Source organism: Phalaenopsis equestris, unplaced genomic scaffold (assembly GCF_001263595.1).
Source record: "Phalaenopsis equestris unplaced genomic scaffold, ASM126359v1 Scaffold000216, whole genome shotgun sequence".
Lineage (NCBI taxonomy): Eukaryota > Viridiplantae > Streptophyta > Magnoliopsida > Asparagales > Orchidaceae > Phalaenopsis > Phalaenopsis equestris.
In genome coordinates this window covers 705,694-726,611 of record NW_018164658.1, presented here as the reverse complement: position 1 = coordinate 726,611, position 20,918 = coordinate 705,694, and the positions used below count along the sequence as shown (strand labels likewise).

Below are 20,918 nucleotides of genomic sequence, written 5' to 3'. Positions count from 1 at the left end.
CCCCCCTACAAAAAAAAATCACTAGAGGCAAGAGCAAGTAAATTAACATTCTAACATCTTAATAAGAATATGTAAAATAAGTCCAACATAAATTCTCAAAGCAACAGAAAAACAGTGCTCATATATCTCTCATTCCCTAAATTCTCCTAACTAAGGAGAAAAGAAGTAGAAACCGCTAACTTATCTGTCATATAATCTTCAAATATATACCATAACATATGCATTTATAGTGTTATAAATCTTTAAAAAAAAACTAAAATTTCTCATCGCAATATGTTCCTATTGAGACAAGAGCAATTAAATTGTCATTTGAACATGAACATATAAAACAAGCTCAACATAAATTCTCATAGAAACAGAAAAATAGTGCTCATGTATCTCTTCTTCTTGAATGAGCCTTTTTTTTAAATCAAGCATAGGAAAACCGAAAACGAAGGCCACTGATAACAGAGAAACTATTCTATATAAAGCACTTAAGCAGCCCTGTGTTTGGACTTATAGTAATATGCTACCACGTTGAGGTTATTGAGAGGTTATTAAAGTGAAACTGAGGAAATTATTAGGGAGTTATTGCGAGTTATTATGAGGTTATTGCCAGAGTTATGCAGAGAGTAGAGATTATTGGGGTTATTGGGTGTTATTATGAAATTATTGTAGAGTACAAAGCGTGTAGGAGATTATTGAGAGATTATTATGAAGCTATTAGAATTAATTTTCCATAGAAGCCCCCCTCCGTTTACGCTTGTGTCGAACATTGCCACATTCTGGGGATGAGAAGTTGAAGAAATGAGCTCCCAAAAGCGTCTTGAGTCTCAAACGCTTAGAGGGAAAATATTTATGTGCATAAGCGTACGCAGCGCTGCGTACCTCCAGGGGTTATTCAAGGGATACAGGGGGGTTCTATTCAGGTTATACCCCTCTATAACCTCCGTGTAACTCCCTTGTAACTTCCGTATAACTTATTTGTACTCATGAAACTATAGAAGCGCGAAACTCATTTATAGGTTACAGGTAGTTTACAAAGAGATTACATGGGATTACAGAGGAATATAACCCCGATATAACCCCCTATATCCCGTGAATAACCCCTAGAGTGCGTGCCTCTTATGTAACACTTAAATATTTTCCATTGAACGGAGGCGAGACGTCCTCTCAAAGGAGACCTACATCTCTCATTTAGCCCAGATCTAATTCTGCAGCCGGTCCGCGGGTACTCGGCTATGTTTCCGGTGCATCATGAAGCGGTGCGGGTTGCAGAAATCTCCATTGCAGTTGTACCCTCGGTGAGTCTGTTCTGTGCTTAGACCACCGATATCATGGTCGGTCGCTCGAGCCAACTAGAGGGCCATACGAGTTCCTTCTCAAGAATTTTGTTACCTCCCCTCCTCTTTCTACTGCAGAAGAGCAAAACTCTCACTCGGGGTTCTCTGCCGCGATATGCCCGCACCCACATTCGTAGCTTGCTCTAATCTCCACATCTAGCCTGCTGCCGATTCATGGCCCGTTTTGTTAGCAAAAGTGCATCCAGGAGGTATCTGGTCTTACTCTTCTTGATCGCTCTTTTTGGGGTTGTTTTAATAGCAAATTTTCTCTGGGCTACTTCTTCATCTTCTGCCTCATCGCCTAATTGGTATACGAACTTGAATTTGACTTTGAAGAGTAATGCCGGTGCTTCTGCTGTAAAAAATACCGAGACGGTAAGTGTCTCAAGCATTCTGTTTTAGTGTTGGTTTGAAAACTAGTGTTTCAGTTCTTCTTTCGCAGTCTTGAACTGGCATTTCTTTCATAGGCTTGAACTTGTGTTTCTTTTGTGAACTTGAACCATATTAAATTTTGCTTTAACATATCATTTATTATTGCTAATATTTTATTTAAGAAAAAAGATTGGTATATTATTGCTTATTAGAATGAATCTAATAAAATACAAATTGATTGATTTCTTATGAGAAAAATATATTGATGAGAATCTAAATATTGTAATATCGTTCCAAGTGAGAATTTAAGTACTCAATATCGATTATTAGTTTTACATTTTAAGATGAGAACTGTAAAATAAAAAAAATATAATGAAACATTATCATAAAATTTGATGGGGTCACCTTAAATACACAAATAAAACTATATTTATACGTTAACTTCAATATTTTAAAATTTGGGATGTTCATGAATAAGTTAATTTTATGTGAGATAACATAATAAGCACTACTAAACAAGTGACAAAAGATATATATGGAGAATTAAAAGGAAAAAAAAAGTATAAATAAAAATAGTTTGTGGTGAAATAATAATGTACAAGAAAAGATAAAATATAAGAAGTTATGTTATAAAAATTGACTTAAATGTAAAAGCATAATTAACTTGGAAAAACATATGATGACCTGTAGGGAGTCTAAAAGAATAATTTGTAATGCTAAAAATTCATTTTTTAACGGTCTTTGTAATATATTGGGTACTAATCAAAGTGAAAAATATATGTATAAACTAGTCAAACAAAAGAGAAAAGAAAAGTAAATATTTTGTTCAAGTAAAGTGCATTAAAGATGAAAATCAAAAAGTGATTTTCTTAGAGGAAGATTTCAACATAGGTGGGTGAGCTATTTTGATAAACATTCAATTAGGTTTTTAAAAATACGATCGAACTTAGTGATCTTAATATCGTCAATAATAATCAATTATTTTATTTTTATCACCACATTAGTAAAAAAGAAGTTGAAGAGAGTTTAAAGAAAATCAAGGGTGGAAATCCGTAGCATTCAATGATATTCCAATTGAAGTGTATAAATATTTAGGAGATTTGAGAGTTTCTCGAGTGACTGAACTCTTTAATACTATTTTAAAACTAAAAAGATACCCAAGAAGTGGAGGAAGAGTATTTTGATCCCATTTTTAAGAATAAAGGGGATGGACAAGAGTTCGCAACTTATAGATAAATTAAGTATATGTGTCATACTTTAAAACAATGGGAGGGGGTAATTGAACATAGGTTAAGACATGATAAAAAGATTTCTCATAATTAGTTTGGATTTATAACCGGCAGGTCTACCATAGAAGCTATACATTTATTGAGAGGTTTGATGGAGAAATGCATAGAGAGTAAGGAGGATCTACATATAATTTTTAGTGAGTTAGAAAAAGCTTACAGTAAGGTTCTAAGAGAAGTTCTTTGGAGAGTTCTAGAGAGGAAAATTATTGATATGCCTTATATTCGAGTCATTAAAGATATGTATACTAAAGTTATTACTTGTGTTCGAACAAAAGGAGGATTGACCAAGCATTTCCCTATTTTCGTTGGTTTGACTTTTAGACCGGTTAGGATGGCCATTCTTATTTTAATTTAGGGATAGTTTTCTATGTTTTTTCTCTAAACTCTTCTATTTATAAAATTAACACTCAATCACTTTCATTTGTAATACAATCACCGGAGTCTCAACGTGCACCACAAAACTCCAATGCATATTTTTTGCTTTTGTGAAAATCTCAATGTGTTTAGTAGCATGCCCAAATACATGGATTTGATAGTTCATTTTTTTGGCTGGGCGTTAATTAAATAGTTATGTTTTACATGGTATGCGTGTAAATTTTTTTAATGTATTGAATGCTTATTCTTAATATAAATTTGATTTTTTTCTTTCTCTTATATTCTTCTATATTAATGCCTTTGTGGTATGTTTTTGGAATAAAAGAATTGATTTTTCAATTTGCTTTATAAGCCTATTTATGTTATTCTTTTGTATGTCCTAGATATCTCATTTGCTTTTAAACATTACTGTCAAAATGCTTCATTTTCATCCAACTGGCTCGTCCCTATTTTAAAGATATTATTAAAATTATTTGGTAAGCAAATCATTCTAAAGTCTTCATAGCAATCAAAGCTTTAACAATTATGCTAGTTAAATTTAATGATTTATACTTCATGCATCTTAATTGAAACAGATTCAACTTTCATAGATTAATCTACTGTGTCATGATTCAATTTATATTTCTCTTTAAGCAAAATTTCTTGCTTAAAACTATAATTTGAAAACATTTCAACATATAAGTTCTTTCTATTTCCTGACATATATATATATTATATATATATATATGATAATCTCTTTTTAACTCGTCAATGCACCAATGCTTTTAGTTGTGAGCAATCTTTTCTGGACTCTTCTTAACTTTCTATGATGATGTTTATAATGCAACAAGTGAATTATGAAATGGCATCCTCAACATATGGAGTTTCTAGAGAATTTTTTGAAATTTGTAATGTTCTGACACACTTGTCATTGTGGCAACTATAGTATTGGCCATGCCAGCAATCTCAATTTGACATAGTTTTAGGGCTGAAAAATTAAACTGTATTGTTGGATGTTTTTTTGGTTAATTGCCACCTAGAGTCCCATAAAATCTTAATAATTGATAATAAATCTTTTGTTCTTTGAAATCTTAATCTTGTAATTATTAGATACCAATTTTACTCAAATAATTGCTATGTTGATGATGGCCAAATTGATTAGAAAAAGAAAATAATTTGGAATCAATAGTAATTATTTTATGTAAGAAATGCTATCTTTACAAAAAATAGAACTCTACCCATAAGTAGCAATGGAAAAGTTGCATTTGTTTTGATGTTTTGCTGCTGTTTGAATGACAATGAGCCACATTCCCAAAATCTCTGCATCACTGTTTTTTGTTGCATCACTGTTTTTTGTTTTTGTTTTTTTTTTTTTGTTTGAATGACACCAAATCACATCCCCAAAATCCCATGTCTTAACAGAAAAATTTTCCCTGAATTTACTGCTATTTTTTGGGTTTCTGGACCAGGGAAAGAAGAATAGTGGGGTGATGGAAGGTCAAAATCTGAATACGTTCAATGCAACTTTTGCTGATATACCTGCACCACAATTAGAGTGGGAGGAGATGGCAGAAGCACCGGTACCTCGCCTTGATGGGGCTGCTATACAGATTAAAGATCTACTGTACGTTTTTGCTGGATATGGCACCATTAATTATGTAAGTGGACTATCAAAATAACTTCATTGCAGACAAGTAAATCAATTAGTTTAATGCAATCTCTACATCTTATTGAATAGTTGGTAATGACTTCTTAGGTATCATTTAGTATTTTGATTGAGTTGTATTAAGGTTGGAAATTAGCTCATATCATAAGTTAAATTAATCGACATCAGCGCAAATGTGTACTTCCTCGATTTATTAATTTATCACTTTCTTGACTTGACAGCAATTTCATTCCAGGATTCTGATGCAAGTCTAATTCATGTCATAAAGTAAAATTAATTGACCTTAACAACAAATTTTACATCCTTTTCCCTTCATTTCTTACATCTTTTTTTTTTTTACTTGGACGATCAATTCTTTCTACGCAAGAGCACATTTTATAGTTTTCCTGATGTAAACTAACTCATTTCAAAGTTAAAATTAAATTACTTTTATTACATTTCCTTACAACCTCTTCTCTTCATTGCATAAATCATTTTCTTACTTTAACAATAACTTCTTTCCTTGCACAATGTGGTGCAGGATGTATAGGGTTTCCTGATGCAAACTAATGCTATGAGATGGCATGCAATGCTATTAAATTAATTCAAGTAAAAGTTTCGAATTAATGTGCAAGCAGTCTAATGTTCAGAGATTCACAGATAAGTGTGTATTTGCAATAAAGCAAACTGTCTTGGATGAAAAGTTTTTGACTGCCAGTTATAACTATTGAAAACAAAAGTGTGAATAAGGAATCTCTTAAGAATTTGAGATCATATATAGAAACACAATTGATTAAGGTTTAAATGATAGATAAAATTCTAGATAAAGTTTTCTGATTAGAGCCAAGCAAGGGAGGGAGGAACCTATACTTGAGTACACTGTAAGGCTCAGTGGATTCATCTTTGGATTTTGCACTTTCATATATGAGAGTTAAAAGTTGAGGCGTGGAAACCTGATTTTTGAAGTATATATCGAGACCATGAGAGTATTTGAAGGACAGACTTCTTGTTTAAGATGGAATATCTTTTAGAAATTGTGTTATTGAAAAATTCTTCATGCACATCCTTTCTTTTTTCATTTTTTAAAATGCAGATACAAATTCTACCATATCCAGCTTTCTCTATTTCACAAAAAGACCAGTTACTTAAGCTCTTTTTAATTCACATTTCAATCCTTTTTCTTGGATGGAATTCTTATAGGAGAGTTCTTATGGAAAAGCTTGGTGGAAGTTCGCTATAAAGGTTTTCTATTTTATAAATCTAAAACCTTTTCACAGTAATAAATTTCATGTTTGAAAACAATCCCTACGTCTGTCTTCATTTTCAATATGACATTCCCATTCAATTCTCTCTATTACATAGTATTTGGTTTTTCCTATGATAACTTTAGTGCTTCTTTCTGTTTAACATCCTTGTTTGCAGGTGCACTCGCATGTGGATATCTATAATTTTACGGACAATACATGGGTAGGAAAGTTTGACATGCCAAAGGAAATGGCACATTCACATTTAGGTATGGCGACAGATGGAAGACACATATATATAGTCACAGGGCAATATGGACCACAGTGTCGAGGGCCTACAACTCACAATTTTGTGCTTGATACAGAAACAAAAACATGGCATGATTTGCCCCCTTTACCTTTTCCTAGGTATGTACTGCTTTAGATGGGACATTTTTCTTATTTATTCATTTTTCTTTAATACTTCTTTTCTTAATCTCTATTGGGCTGAGTTGTTTTATGAGCATTTCTATGCATTTCGGAAATAAAGTTTTTTTCAAAATTATCTGAAAGCTACAACTTATTTTTCTCCTATTAGCTTTGTCTTTGCTTTTTATTTTTGGTTCTCTTGCATCTTTTGCCCTTTGATTTCATCCATTCATGGACTCTTTCTTTCTCATATTTGAGCTTTTAAATTCCTCTTTCCATTTGTCTGCCAACTCTTACACTTCTCATAACAATCGTTTCTTTTTTGAGCGTTAAATGTTGTCTTTGGGGAGCTTTTTTTTTCCGTCTTTATGATTCATTAGAATCTCATTTACCCTTTTGCAAAGCAATAATGATTCTTCTGTTGATTCTTAGATATGCGCCAGCCACCCAACTTTGGAGAGGAAGGCTTCATGTTATGGGAGGCAGCAAGGAGGATCGCCATGAGCCTGCATTGGAACATTGGAGCCTTCCAGTGAAGGATGGCAAAGCTCTGGAAAAAGAATGGCGTACTGAGATACCAATACCTCGTGGTGGTCCCCATAGGTTTGTTGATAACAGGATTTTGAGAGTACATTTATTCATTCTCATGCGTTTAATCTTGTTTTCATATTTTGCCAAAAATTTTTGACGTCTTCATGTTGCTTTAAGTTGCCAATATACTGGAATAAAAATGAGTAATATCACATCTAAACTTTGTAAAGCCTTAACTAACTATCTGAAAATTTTTAAGTTCAGCACACCAAAATCTTTTGATTATAGCACTTAAAAAAATACTTGCTTTGCAGAGTTCTCTAGTTGTCTGCAATTCTATACATCAGAACGCGTATAAATAATAAGGAAGAAAAACTGCTGTAATGTAGTAGTATATCGGTAACATTTTTAAGTTGGAAATATGGGTGTACATGAAGAATATTGTATGGTAGACTTTTAGAATCACAATCAGCAAATATGCAACATATTAAGTCTTAATGATATTGGTGCTAAAAAGCAACTAGATCCGTAACTAATAAAGAGGAAATTTTACCATATTTTAGTATTATATCTGGTATCTTTATATCTTTTGGAGAAACTATCTTTATTTCATGTGGAACATAACATGGAGAATATTATGCTGGAGAAGTTTATGACGCTTAGCAAAAGGGGTAATAGAATAATTCTTAGTTATATTTGGGTTATAATAATCAAATTTGTACAGTACTTTCTTGTGTTGCGTGAATGGAGTTACAGCTAAATTTTGTGAATATTACTAAATGTCATATAGTTTAATTAAGGAAAAAAATTAGTTTGAAATCCATCTGATGGAATGGCTTGGCGGTGTTGTTTTTGTGGAAGACTGGTTTCCTCTTCCTTATAATGGTGCGAGATGTGAGGGAAGGCTTACGGATGGGTTATGGTATGGCTATGGTTAGGGTTTGTTATAGTTTTTTTCAGGCTGAAAGGTGTTATAGGTTTATAGATTTGTTTTTTTGTGGAGTTAGATGTTGTAATTGCTTGGGTCTTAGGATTTAAGCGGAACGGGCCAAGAGTCTTGAAGGGTTGATTAGGGTTTAGGATATTATTGATGTACATAAAATCATATAGAAGTGTTTAGGGATCAATTAGGGTTTAGGAGAGAGAAAGTATGTGAACTCTATAAATTATTATTTTCGTTTATGGTATTTAACAACATCAACATGAGAGGTTTAGGGGTTTTGTATGGGTTGGAGAGAGGGAGATGAAGGTAAAATTTTGTTACATAAACAAAACAACTAGTATAAAATATTCTTGCCAAAAGAACTAGGGTTCAACCACCAAGCACAAAGCTCAGCAAGTGAGAATCTCCAATCAATGTTGAAGCTAAGACTAATTTAATTCATTCAATGAAGTACTTTTCATTAATTACTTGCCTGTAGAATAATTATGATTTACATTATCAACATATTTAGTAATGCTCATCTCTATTTGTTATATTTCATTAGCACGAAACTAAAAATATTTAACAAAAGAAATTGTAGAATCCAAAAATACACGAGTTACAATGTCTACTAGATCATATGATTTTTTTTTTGGTTAATAACTATACACTTTTTTCAGAGTGTCAGTTCGTATTAGTTTTGGAATTATTGCTATTATAAACAACCTCAAAATCAAGTAAAAAACAGATCTCAATTATTAGTCTTATTTTCAAGATATATGCTGAAAATTCCTGAAGTCCTATCAACATGTAAGATAATTCCCTTTTAGATTTTTTATTTTTATTCTCGCCTTGGCTACACTTGTAGCGTTGTGCCACTAGTCTCTTAACATCCCTCTTCATTGAGGATCCATACGACCAACTATTGGTGAAACTAATGATCTTGTATTTGTCAAAGTAACCATCAGTATCAATAAAATATAATTGAGTGATTAGAAAGTCTCTTAGTGATGTCCCAAAAATTCTTTACTTACCTTATACCGATAAACAACAATTATAATGAATGAAAGTATTAAATAAAATGTTCTTATCCTGTGTTCATAGAAAAAATATGGAAAGGCAAAATGTGGTAAGAGGACAAAGCAAATAATATTCTTTAGTTTCTTTCAGTGAGGACCTATCAAAGTTACTCTTTGTGATAGTAATGATCTTACCGTTGCCAAAATGATTGCCTATCCCTCTAGAATGTTACTAAGTGATCATAAACTCTTTTAAGGATGTCCTTTGAATACATTATTATTTTTTCCTTTTTATAGATAACTATCAATTATCATGTATACACATATTAAATATATTAGTCTGCTGTATGGTCATGGAAAAAATTTGGAAAATGGACAAAGGTTAATATTTACTTCTATAAAATCCAAGAATTTGTAAGCCTAAGAAAGTTATTACCAAAGCTATTTTAGATAATGCATTAGTTGGTTTCCTTTTCACGCCAGATTTGTGTTAAAAAAAATGAATAATCTTGTGGGAATTCAATCCCTTGGCATGTGGATTATAATTATTTTTTTTCTAACTGTTCATGAATTTTAGAACATAGTGATCAAAGTTCATAATAAATAAAAAATTTATAATAATTTTTTTTTTGCAAAAAAATTTTTTAGTACTTTAAAATTAAATATAAGAATAAAATTCTCATTCTTAAGTAGATTATTATTGCTTAATATCATTGAGTTATTCACTAAAGAATTAAATGTGATAATTTTCATGGCTAGGTATTCCTCTTTTACCTTTTCCAAATGTTTCATAAGTCACTTTCAAAGCCTTAAAAATTATAGTCTCAAAACAGGGGAGCAAGTCATTATAACTTCTATTTAAGGAATAATCTTTGCACTAGTTGTCCATGCTAATTTATTTTTCAAGTTGCGAGTATTAGGTGCTACTATAACACCAAATTTTCTAAAATAATTTCATATGGAAAGTAGTGGAATCATGGTTATGCTGGAAAAATTTGTCTTGGATTAATCATTGCTTTAATTTTTGAATGGTTTCAGTTTAATCTAATAGTTAATACAATAAATACTAAAATAACCTTTTTTCAATGAAGATTTATTTTTTTTCAAATTAACATATGGTTTTTTTTCTGTTAGTTTAGTAAAACCTAATTTGAGATTATCCATTATCCATATATATCCATATATATATATATATATATATATAACACTGTATATATATATATTCATTCTTATTAGTATTAAAAATAATGGTATCATTGAATTTCTCTAAGAATCTTTTAATGAAAAACTTAGGAACAAAAGTCATAAGTCCCTTGAATACGCTTGGCATATTGGATAAATTTTGATCCAATTCTTAGCCACTTCATAAATCAATTTTGAAAAACATAATTTGGCACTAGAAACTATATCATTTATATCATCTAATGAGAAAAGTATAATATGTATAGTAATTTTTTATATAATTTTATTGTCAACACATTTCCTATAAGGACCATCTTTATTAGGAGTTAGTAAAGCAGGTAAAACACATGGGCTAATGCTTTCTTAAATAAATCCTTAACAAGGCAATAAATCTACCACTTTTTCAATTCAATGTGTTCATAAAATTTGGTAACTAAGAAACAAGCACTAAATATATCACTTTTTGTTTGTTTAAGAGGTAACTCATCAGGTAAATCCTTTAACCGAACATTGTTGAAGTTAATCAATAGTTTTACGATTACAGTATGTATGTATCTCATTAAGCATACGAACAACTTCCTCAACTTCCTTCACATGGAGTAAGTAAAGCGAAGCCAGATTAAAAAAAAAAAAAAATCTCTTTCAAACTCACAAAAGCAACCTCTAATATCCTAAAATCAGGTTTAGTCTTGGGTGTAATCATTGTATTAACAATATAATCTACAATAGCAAAAGCATAAAATATCTCCCTAGTAGATGAGACTCCAATCACTAGAAACTGTACTTTGTATTTTTCTTTTGACCATGCATGGTCTTGACATCAAAGCTAGGTTTTGTGGTGTTGGCGGTGAAGGGTTGTCTATTTCCTTGAATGGGACTTTATGTTCTTGTTCTGGTGTTCATATTCTTATAAGTACTCTCAAACATAATATTTCACATTCATATTATAAATCTAAGGTCTTGCTAATAAGGTTTGTGATTCTCTCAGCTTACGTGGTAGGGCTTATGATAGGGTTCAACATTTATAAGCTTATCCTTGCAAGTGTGTTGGTGGTAATAAAATTCATGGCACTTCTAACCTTCTATTGCCAATGTACACCTCTTCTCACTACGTGCAACATTCATGGTAAAATTGTTCTTCCTCTTTATTCTTGAAAACCATCCATAGTTACTGCTAAATAACTCATCACACAAATTTGCTTTTCATCATTATTTTAGATGTTATTAAGCAGTGGCGTTTCTTTATAAACTTACTCAACATCATTATCATCAAAGTTATTACTTCATCTAAGAATAAAATATATGCTTAGTATTGATTTTACATGAATCTTTTCTTGTAACACTTTGCAACAATCAATCTTCTTATGGTTCTTAATGCTATTTCCTATGGCCTTTCCAAGGTTCTGTTTTTTTGCTAAGGTGCTATAGGTGTAGCACCAGTAGGCTTGTCGGTAGGAAAAGAGGTATGCTGCCCTCTGGGTTTCACAATGGACACAAATCTTTCGATTTCTCAATCACTAAGACACAGTAAAAGTCATCTTCCGGAGTTTATGGGCAAAGAAAATGGGAACTTCAATCCTTATCTGCTTTCTATGATTAATGATAAATTTGTTGGCTCGTTTGTCATTACTTGTCAGCACAATTTGGCGTCAAAACTAAATCCTCAGCAGTATTCCAGAACTTAATCACTTGTAGATTTCCTTGCCTAAGAGTAAATAAGTGGCCTGCACTTTCTATTAAGGTGCATGGGTTATAGTGCTCGTAATCGTTGTTTTCATCTATACTCAAGTTTGATTTGTTCTATCATTCATTTCATTTGTTACAATATTCTTTTCACTAAATTTTTGCATGCCTAACTAATTTCATCAAGGCTAGAGCTACTCTTTGACGGTTATCCATATTTTACCAATAAAAAAGCTCATCTATTTGAGCAAATTTATCTAAGAATTTGTTTAAATCATAACTTCTATCAAAGTTGAGTACTGTTTTAGTTTTCCTAGAAGGATCATTAGATACAGCAACATTCCTAACATGATCTTCATTCCTATTTAAGTTCTTTTGGACTGACATTGTCCTAACCTGATGTTAATTTCTTGGGGTTCGCTGAAACTTATTTGTTGGGTTATGATCATGATAGGAATAGCTATGTAAAGGTGGGTGGCTTTGCTTTGTCACCGTAGATTCATTTAGTGCATTTGGGTCATCAAAATTTTCATCATATTTGGCTAGTGCAACGTACTATCATTAACTGCAATAGACCAATCATCATTTACATGCTTCTTATCCTGATTCACATTAAATCTATTAGACAAGTTATCTATTGTTTTTCTTAAGCTCTGAAATCGATCTATCATAGTGGATTTAGGTGGCATGCTATCCAATGAATTAAAATGAAAGTAAGTTCGAATAGTATATTTATAATTCTTATCTTATAGAAAAATGAAAATGTGTTATATGCAAGATGTAATGTGGATGCTAAAAATGTTGGTTCTTATTTGCTATAATGCTTAGCAAACAATTTTGGTAACTCTATGAACTGAAGATAACTTAATTTTGATTTCATGAATAAAAATTTAATTTAGCAGTTTTGTAAGACCATTTATTTGTGGAACACGCTCATACTTCAGGACAACTCAAAAGAATTTTGAGTGGAGGTAAGTTAATGTATGGTTTTATTTAGGCTGTTTAAGTGCTACTTGGATGTTCCTTTAAGATTCATAAAATGCTAAGTGACAAGTTAATAAATCTGAATTCTAAGTGACAAGTTAATAAATCCAAGCTTTTCCGTGAAGAGGAAAAACTACCAATTTTAGGAATGGACAATTTAGAAAGCAATAATTAACCTGTTTGTTATCATATGTCCAATTATAGATGGATTGTGATGAGCCCAATTGTTCAAGAGGTTTAGAACTTGTTCCAACATTGGATGCCTGTCTCTAAAGCTCATATGTCAAACTTAGTAACAGATTGTGTTATCTTTTTGAAGATTGACTTTTTCGTTCATTTAATGATAAGAAAAGGTTATAGGAGTTATGGAAGGGTTGTGGTGTGGTGAGGATTGGTGCTCATATTGGCACCTGAATTGGCTGATAGGCTTATGTTTTTTTTTCTCTTTCTTTTTTTTTTCTGTGGTGAGTTTATGTGATATAATGGATCATGTCTTTGGTTTGAGGAGTTTGTTAAGAGTTTTGAATGGTGGATTAAGGTTACAGATGTTGTTGATGTAGAGAAAATTTTTTAAAGTGTTTAGGGAGGGATAAGTTTAGAGCGGAGATAAAAACCAAGAGCACTCTAAATTAAGGTTTTATTTTATGAAAGACACTAAGAGCATTGTGAGAGTTGCAGAGAGATGATGATGATGATGATAGAGTTAGAGTTAGATTAATAGAGCAGACAAAATAGAGAAATCCACACTGAAGGATTTGGTGTTTGATTACCGCATAAGTGAGGGAGTGAATCTCCTATCAATCCAAACAAGCATGATTTTATGACCTTATATTTACATCAAGGTTAAAGTTTCCAACTAAATTTGGAAGTAAAGGGGATAGAGAGAGAGGGAGATTGACTGCTATTGTTTCTTTAATGTATATTTATTATAACCAACACTATTTTATGTAAGAAGTTTTGTTTTGTGGATGATGCTTTAAATCATTAATGGAATCCTATAACCACCTTGAATATCATAGACTTACCAAATGAAGCTTAGATGAGGCGGCTTCGTATCTAACTAGTAGAAGATTTTAAAATATATGATTCATTTGAATGAAGTAGTCACATAAATAATCGTGCAAGATAGTGAAACTTGGATTAAGATCTTGTAATTGGTTTATGCACTACTTGAGGCTTTTCATCACAAACTCAAAAAAATGTGCGAAGATTTTCAAGGAGCACTATAAGATTATGACTTTTTTCTAACCGATAAATCAGCTGTAAATGAGTTTTTCCTTAATCTCTAAAACTTTTTTTCAACGAACCAATTGGTGTCAAAAGGAATCTTAGAAGGCCATGAATGGATTTGGTGAATGGGATTTCAACAGTTTAACAATTTGTGGCCACAAACCGATCACAATGTATTTTGTTCTAAACTCTTAAAAACCCCTAGAAGATAATATTTTGCAATCGTTAGATTTTATTGATTGCCATTTCAGGTTTAGTTTATAATGGATTTGTCATATTTTATAATCACAAATTTGAATATATATTTTTTTTTGTGATCATCATTACGCAAATATGTCCCATTAATATGTAGTGATGGATAGGCTAATACCTGATTTAATGATTGCTTCCAACAGGCTGAATTACATGGCCAAGCAGAGCATATGTTCAACAGCATGTCATCCAACACTTGCACCATATGAATTATTAGTAGTGTAAGGAATGTTAGGCAATAATCTATTGCTTAAGTTAAAAAAAAAATTCACATCAATATCTATTTTTTTATGTATAGTACTTCATTTAATCTCCTCCAATCCATCATTATCCTCATAATCACACTCTTTTTGTTTCTCATAATTCTTACCTCTTTTCACCTTGCTCTACCGTTTAAAATACCTTGCTACAACTCCATCAATATGAACGAAATATTTTCCTTAATCTCTCATGACCTTAGTTGTTTTCGATATTGGCTCTGTTTTTCATATCTGTGATGTGGAAGGGGGGAACTAGAATTGTTACAGATCAATAGCCTTTCACTGTAACTTTAAAATAGGATTTAGAAAAATATACTGAAGTTTAATTTTCTTAATAAAAAGTGCTCCCTATTCTCTATTATCATGATTTACCTATTCAAATCTGCAATGAATAACACATTGTAATATATATTAACCATCCAACTTAATAACCATGGTAATGTGGATTGTCTCTTATTCTTTATTTCAGCGCCGCGCCCAAAGTATAATCTTCTTAATTGCCTTCATTGTTAACATGCAATTTGCAATTTTGTGCTTTTTTGTCAATCCAAACTTTAGTCATACTATGAGCCACAATTTTCATTTCACTCTGTTTTTAATAAATTTGAACTCAATGTCTATTAGCTCTCGGTATATCTATTTCTTGCCATATCACAATTGAAAGTTAGCACTTGATCGCACTAAAAGTTATAAAAAGTTCTCATTAATTCTAGGCAATGTTCTTTAAATTATTTGACTTTGATCCAACCTTGACATATCAAAAAAATGATCGACATCATTCATGCTAACAAAATAAAAGTAACATGTGCAAATTCAATTATAATTTTGTTAAGAAGTTTCTAATACCAAAAGCTGTAAACCTAATGCATTTTATTAGAGAAACTCGATCCACATGATAGTGATGAATGTTGAACCCATTGATGTGAAGTTAGGGTGGATAAATAATTAACTTTTTGACTTTGATCCAATCCTAAAATATCAACATAATCAAGATCTTTCATCTTAAAAAATTGAGCCACAAGTGTAAAATACATTAATAAATTTGCTAAATATTGCTAACATCATAAACTTTAAAAATATTGTATTTACTTGAAAAGGGGACATTTACATCAACGTGATTTCTATGTTGAACACTATGGTGAAAAACTAGAGTAGTTACCTATCTAAAAACTTGACATTTGAAGTGAGGAATGGAAAAAAAATCAAAGTTCATCTTGATGGATCATCGGTTTGAAGAACGAAGGAGAGATTTTTAATAATTAATTGACTTAAAGAGGGGAGAAGTGTAGATCTCCGTCCCAATCTCGTCACCACTTTTTTAAAATATGCCATTGATCCATAAGGTTATTCTCAGGAGGTGATAATTGCTCGTGTTATTGTTGATCATTATATCGATCATAAAATGTGATTGGTGGCCAATTCTGAACACAAATCACAAAGAAGGGCATAAAATAATGATGTTCTTATAATGAAGTATTGAAATTTTATCAGATTAAATTTGTGATATAATTTCAAGTGCTCAGTTTATAGTATAAAATATGTCGGGTTTCTTTTGAAATTGAAAATATTTCGAAAAGTAGAACTAAAATTGTATGGCTATTGATTTGTAGATATTCTCTCCACATTATATTGTAAACTCCTAATTAGAGGCTAGAGCAAATTCAATATTTATTTAGTATTTTTTTTTGGAGGTTCTCTATTGATCTATGGATTAACTAAATCTATCTTAAGCATCGTTTCAGGTTATAGATGATTTTTCCTTACTATTTTACATCATTAGATGGTCAACATCTTTTCTTTGATTTTGTAATTTTTTTTCACTAGATATCATGTTTTCTTTTTTAGTTTGCTACAAACAACGAATTTGCTTGAAATTAAAAGGAAAATAATTAATAGCATGCAAACAAGGCACAAAAGACAACAAGAAAAAAAGGAAGCAACATCAAACAAATAGTTTCCACAACAACTAATAGAAAGGAAAATAGAAGCAAGGTAGATGCCAATCAACGAGCAACAAAGCAGTTGTTGTAATGACTTCAACAAATTGAAGGTGGTGGTATGTACTACAGTTCCATGACATTGTCACTAAGGTTTTGCTATATTAATGTGACCATTTACCAATGATTTTGACAGACTAAGGAATTTAGAGGGTAGAATAGGAGGAAGATATTCAATTGATTTTAATGTAGGAAGTTAAAGTTTTATATAGGCAAATACAAGAAGAAAAAATTGCAGAAAAGCAAGACAAATGGCTATTAACAAAGTAGCATATTAGTATCATTGATGACTTGGCTGCAATGACTTAAGCAAATAGAAAATAATGGCAGGTTACACTATTAGGACATTGTAGCTCCAATGTTGCTATGGTAGTTTAGCTTCCATAGCCTTGTTCTCTTATGTATGGTGTTTGATTAGAAATTTGATTGTGCCTATGAATCTTGAGCAGCATCCTCTTTGATCTTAATGGCGCGATTGAGAATTACTAGCTGACAATTTTCATGGAGAAATTGGAGTTATTTTTATCAGTGTTTGTCTCTTTAAGATATATTCTCAAAGTGATTGTCTAAAGTGGGATCTCTCTTGATGTCTGCTTAGATTGCGCTTGCCACTGCATCAAACTATGCTTCTTTTATTTTTAACTGATTTGCTTACCTCGTTGGGTAGAAATCTTGGTATGTAAACTGCTTGAACATCCCCAAGTCGTCTCATGATAACCATTCATTATTTAATGGGTATCCCACCACACTAGGGCATAAATTCTTTAGTTTGGTTGGGCAAAGACAACAATTGTGATTTTATATCTATGTAAGGTGTAGGAAGCCTCTACTTGTAGGTATCTTTATCTTCACTTCTATTTGAATGATTACGTCTTCCTATCATGAGTGGCAAGCCCTAACCTTATCTTCATTCTCTCCATATATTTTTTGTATTTGGCATATGGCGTGGTTGTATGACTTAGCCCATAAGCCACATCAATAGTTTGCATCTTCATCCACCGTATGGTGGCCATTTGTTCTATCAGTCTGACCATCCTGTCTGGTAATTTTGGTGTAGGATTGCTGTTATCCATGGTTTGGTTTTCTTTCTCTTCTTCTTGCTCTAATCTATTTTTGGACTTTCAATGAGTCTCATTCACTCCATTAAAAGAACTGACTCTCCTCTGTTTTGATACTACTTTATTTTGTACTGTGCACTAAGGAACATGGCTCTGACACTTGATTTATTGCTAACCTATCAATTCTATTTCATAAGTCAACAATCAGAGGCTAAAATAGAATTAACATCATTTTAGGAATTTACGACAGAGGTTCCCTATTGATTTATTAATTAATTAACTGTGTCTCGTGCGTAGTTTCACATTGCAGTTGACCTTTTCTTATTACTTTATATCTTTTCTTCTGCAGACAATACCTCATTTTTTGTATTGATTTTCTCCAGGAGAACAAGAATTTGTTCTCTCCTTTAGATTTTCACCAGCATATTCTATTTCCTTCATTCTTGCTTGAAATATGAAACATGATGGCAGCCACAACAAGCCACGATAGACAACAATAAGCAACATCATCTAGAAGCACGATATAGGACTACTAGCTTAGCACACAACTACTACATTGACTTCATTAAAATAGAAAATAGTGGAATTGGCTGCAGTAACTGAGTTTGTTGTAACTTTGGATTTGCGACAGTATCTGGACCATATGCCAATGCTTCTCATGGGTTAGCACAATTTTGAAAGAAGAAAGTTGAGATTTTTGATTGATTTCATTGCCTGAAATTAGGCTTATGTATAGAAAAATACAGCAAGAATTAGTTCTTATCAGGTATCTAAATTAATTGGCAAAGAAAACGAACTGATCCTTAAATAATTGGCTAGATAGGTTTTAATTAAATGATAATTTTAGCATGAATTATTCTAATCTTTAATTAAAGACCAAATCATCCAATTAATTTCATTAGTTTAAATTTATCTTTAATATGAACTATGATTCAATATTAGAGCTTCCAGAGCTGTAACTTGCAGCATGTCTGAATAATGATCCTACGACACTCTAGGACACCCTTGGAGACATCTTTGATCTCACTGTTCAGTTTTTAGAATTGCCCTTTTTGCAATTTTTATATAGAAATTAGATCATTAAGATTTCAACAAACATGATTAGCCAGAAATTAGATCTTTGACCTTTCTGTTGATTGATGCTCAAATCATAAGAAAAAGTACTTGTCAACTTAAAGTGAACTGCTAGATTAACTGTCTTTTACAATGTACTTTAAAGGATTTATGTTCAACATCTATAAGTTACTAGCTTTGTGTATATTTGGCTGATCTAATGATTTTCTGAATTAAAAGTGGTACCGTATCTTTTCCGGGTTTGTGCATTATCCATGCATTAACTGATATTGGAAAATAAGGTCTTCAATAATAAATTTTAAGTTTTATTTTATTCTATATTGATATCTTTTGTGATCCCCCACTAATTGAATGTATCAATGCATCGATAACTTTTTGGTATGAACTGGATGCTTATCTATGTTTTTTTTGATGATTTGATCTTGTACTTATTTTGTTTTCAGGGCTTGTGTCATAGCCAATGACAAACTTATTGTTATTGGTGGTCAAGAGGGTGATTTTATGGCCAAACCTGGTTCGCCTATTTTTAAATGTGTTAGAAGAAGTGAGGTAAGCCAAATGATTTTCTTATTTGTTATGTTCCCTGCGTAAATTTTCTCTTATGATGCTTTATTTTATTGTGGTCATATCTTTTATTCCAAATTAAGCTTTTTTATATATTTTGGCCAATTACTTGAAATATTTTATAATTTTTTGGCTATAAAGTTTAGTTTGATATTCTTTGCTTAACCTGACCTATAAATTTGTTGTTTCTTAGTTTGTAGGTATGTTACTCTGAGTTGTGTAGTTCACATCATCCGTCTTTTTCTATGTTATCATAAACCTAGAAGCAAGTTATCCCCAAGTTCGCTCGTTTATTTTCATAGAGTAATCTTAGAGGTATTGTGGTAATCACAGACCTTTATTTGTTTTAACAGTAGTTTTGTTTCTTCTCAGCTTAGTTCTTGTTAAAAGTAATTATTATTTTCTCTTTTCTATTGCAAAAATAGTTGAAATCTGTAAACTTCTGATATGTTCCTATAGATGCGAATTTTGGTAGTTCATTTCCAATAGGATCCATCTTTTGAGGCACTTCAATCGTTTTTATGGAGAAAATGTCAAAACAGTCTTTAAACTATTTTCGAGTTGTTTTGGTCTCATGTTATTTAATATTTCCAGTTTAATCTTTTGACTAATTAAATCTGCTATAAAGGAGTTTTTTTCCTCTCTAAATCTGATTCAAAATAATGCGATAGAGACATTATTTTGGGTCAGATTCGAGGAGTTAAGTGATCAAATTATACTTATTTACATGTTGGAACATAAGTTGCCCATACAAATAATTTAGGGACTTTTTTATATTTTCATGTTTGCATCAGTTTGTGAATTACTTTTTACATATTTTAATTATATCGTTGAATCTATGACATGCTCTGCAGTGTTGTTGTCTACCCTACCATACTCTCATTTATGCATATACAGTGTGAAGAATAACTTTCCTGATTTGGTAAAATCATTTGAACTTGGAAGTGATCTCATTTTTTTGGAATGTTGGAAAAGTTTTGCTGGATTTGCTTCTGTATTTATTGTATAACATATTCCTCACATCACAAGTTTCTGCTATTCCAGGTAGTTTATAACAATGTCTATATGCTGGATGATGGATTAAAATGGAGAGATCTACCTCCAATGCCTAAGCCAAATTCTCATATTGAATTTGCTTGGAAATTTGTTAATAATTCCATTATTATTGTGGGAGGTACAACAGAAAAGCACCCTGTGACCAAAAAGATTGTACTGGTTGGTGAAGTTTTTCAGTTCAATTTAAGTACTATGGTAAGCTCATTCATATCCTTGCCTTTAATTGTTTGAAAAATTTTGCCTTGCCTGTTGCATGTTTTCTGAGCGGCTTTGGAACTAGAGCGCTGCATAATTCTTGTGATTCTTGAAACCAGGTAAAAATTGATAATTAAAATAAACCAAAACGTCGGCCAAATTGAAATTTAAAACTGCATATTGTAGTAGTTTGATCATTGTCAGTTGCAACATTGTTTTAGAGTTGTCTTTACAATAACTGGTGTTTCTTTTATGGCTCAATCAGTTTTGTAGGGAA

The 20,918-nt window shown here is 31.6% G+C and overlaps 1 protein-coding gene across 2 annotated transcripts in view; it reads left to right on the top strand.

Annotated features, from left to right (window-relative positions):
- Window positions 1-1,152: 1,152 nt before the first annotated feature.
- The window catches only part of LOC110023141 (kelch repeat-containing protein At3g27220-like), a 21,095-nt gene continuing 1,329 nt past the window's right edge, over window positions 1,153-20,918 (top strand). Inside the window, exons 1-6 of one of the 2 annotated variants that reach the window (XM_020722404.1) lie at window positions 1,153-1,531; window positions 4,807-4,995; window positions 6,405-6,634; window positions 7,067-7,237; window positions 19,270-19,375; window positions 20,435-20,641. In XM_020722404.1, the coding sequence (XP_020578063.1) occupies window positions 4,828-4,995; window positions 6,405-6,634; window positions 7,067-7,237; window positions 19,270-19,375; window positions 20,435-20,641 (882 nt within the window). In that variant the 5' untranslated portion in view covers window positions 1,153-1,531; window positions 4,807-4,827. Of the gene's footprint in view, window positions 1,698-4,806; window positions 4,996-6,404; window positions 6,635-7,066; window positions 7,238-19,269; window positions 19,376-20,434; window positions 20,642-20,918 lie in introns of both variants that reach the window. The other variant, XM_020722403.1, reaches the window with a different exon arrangement.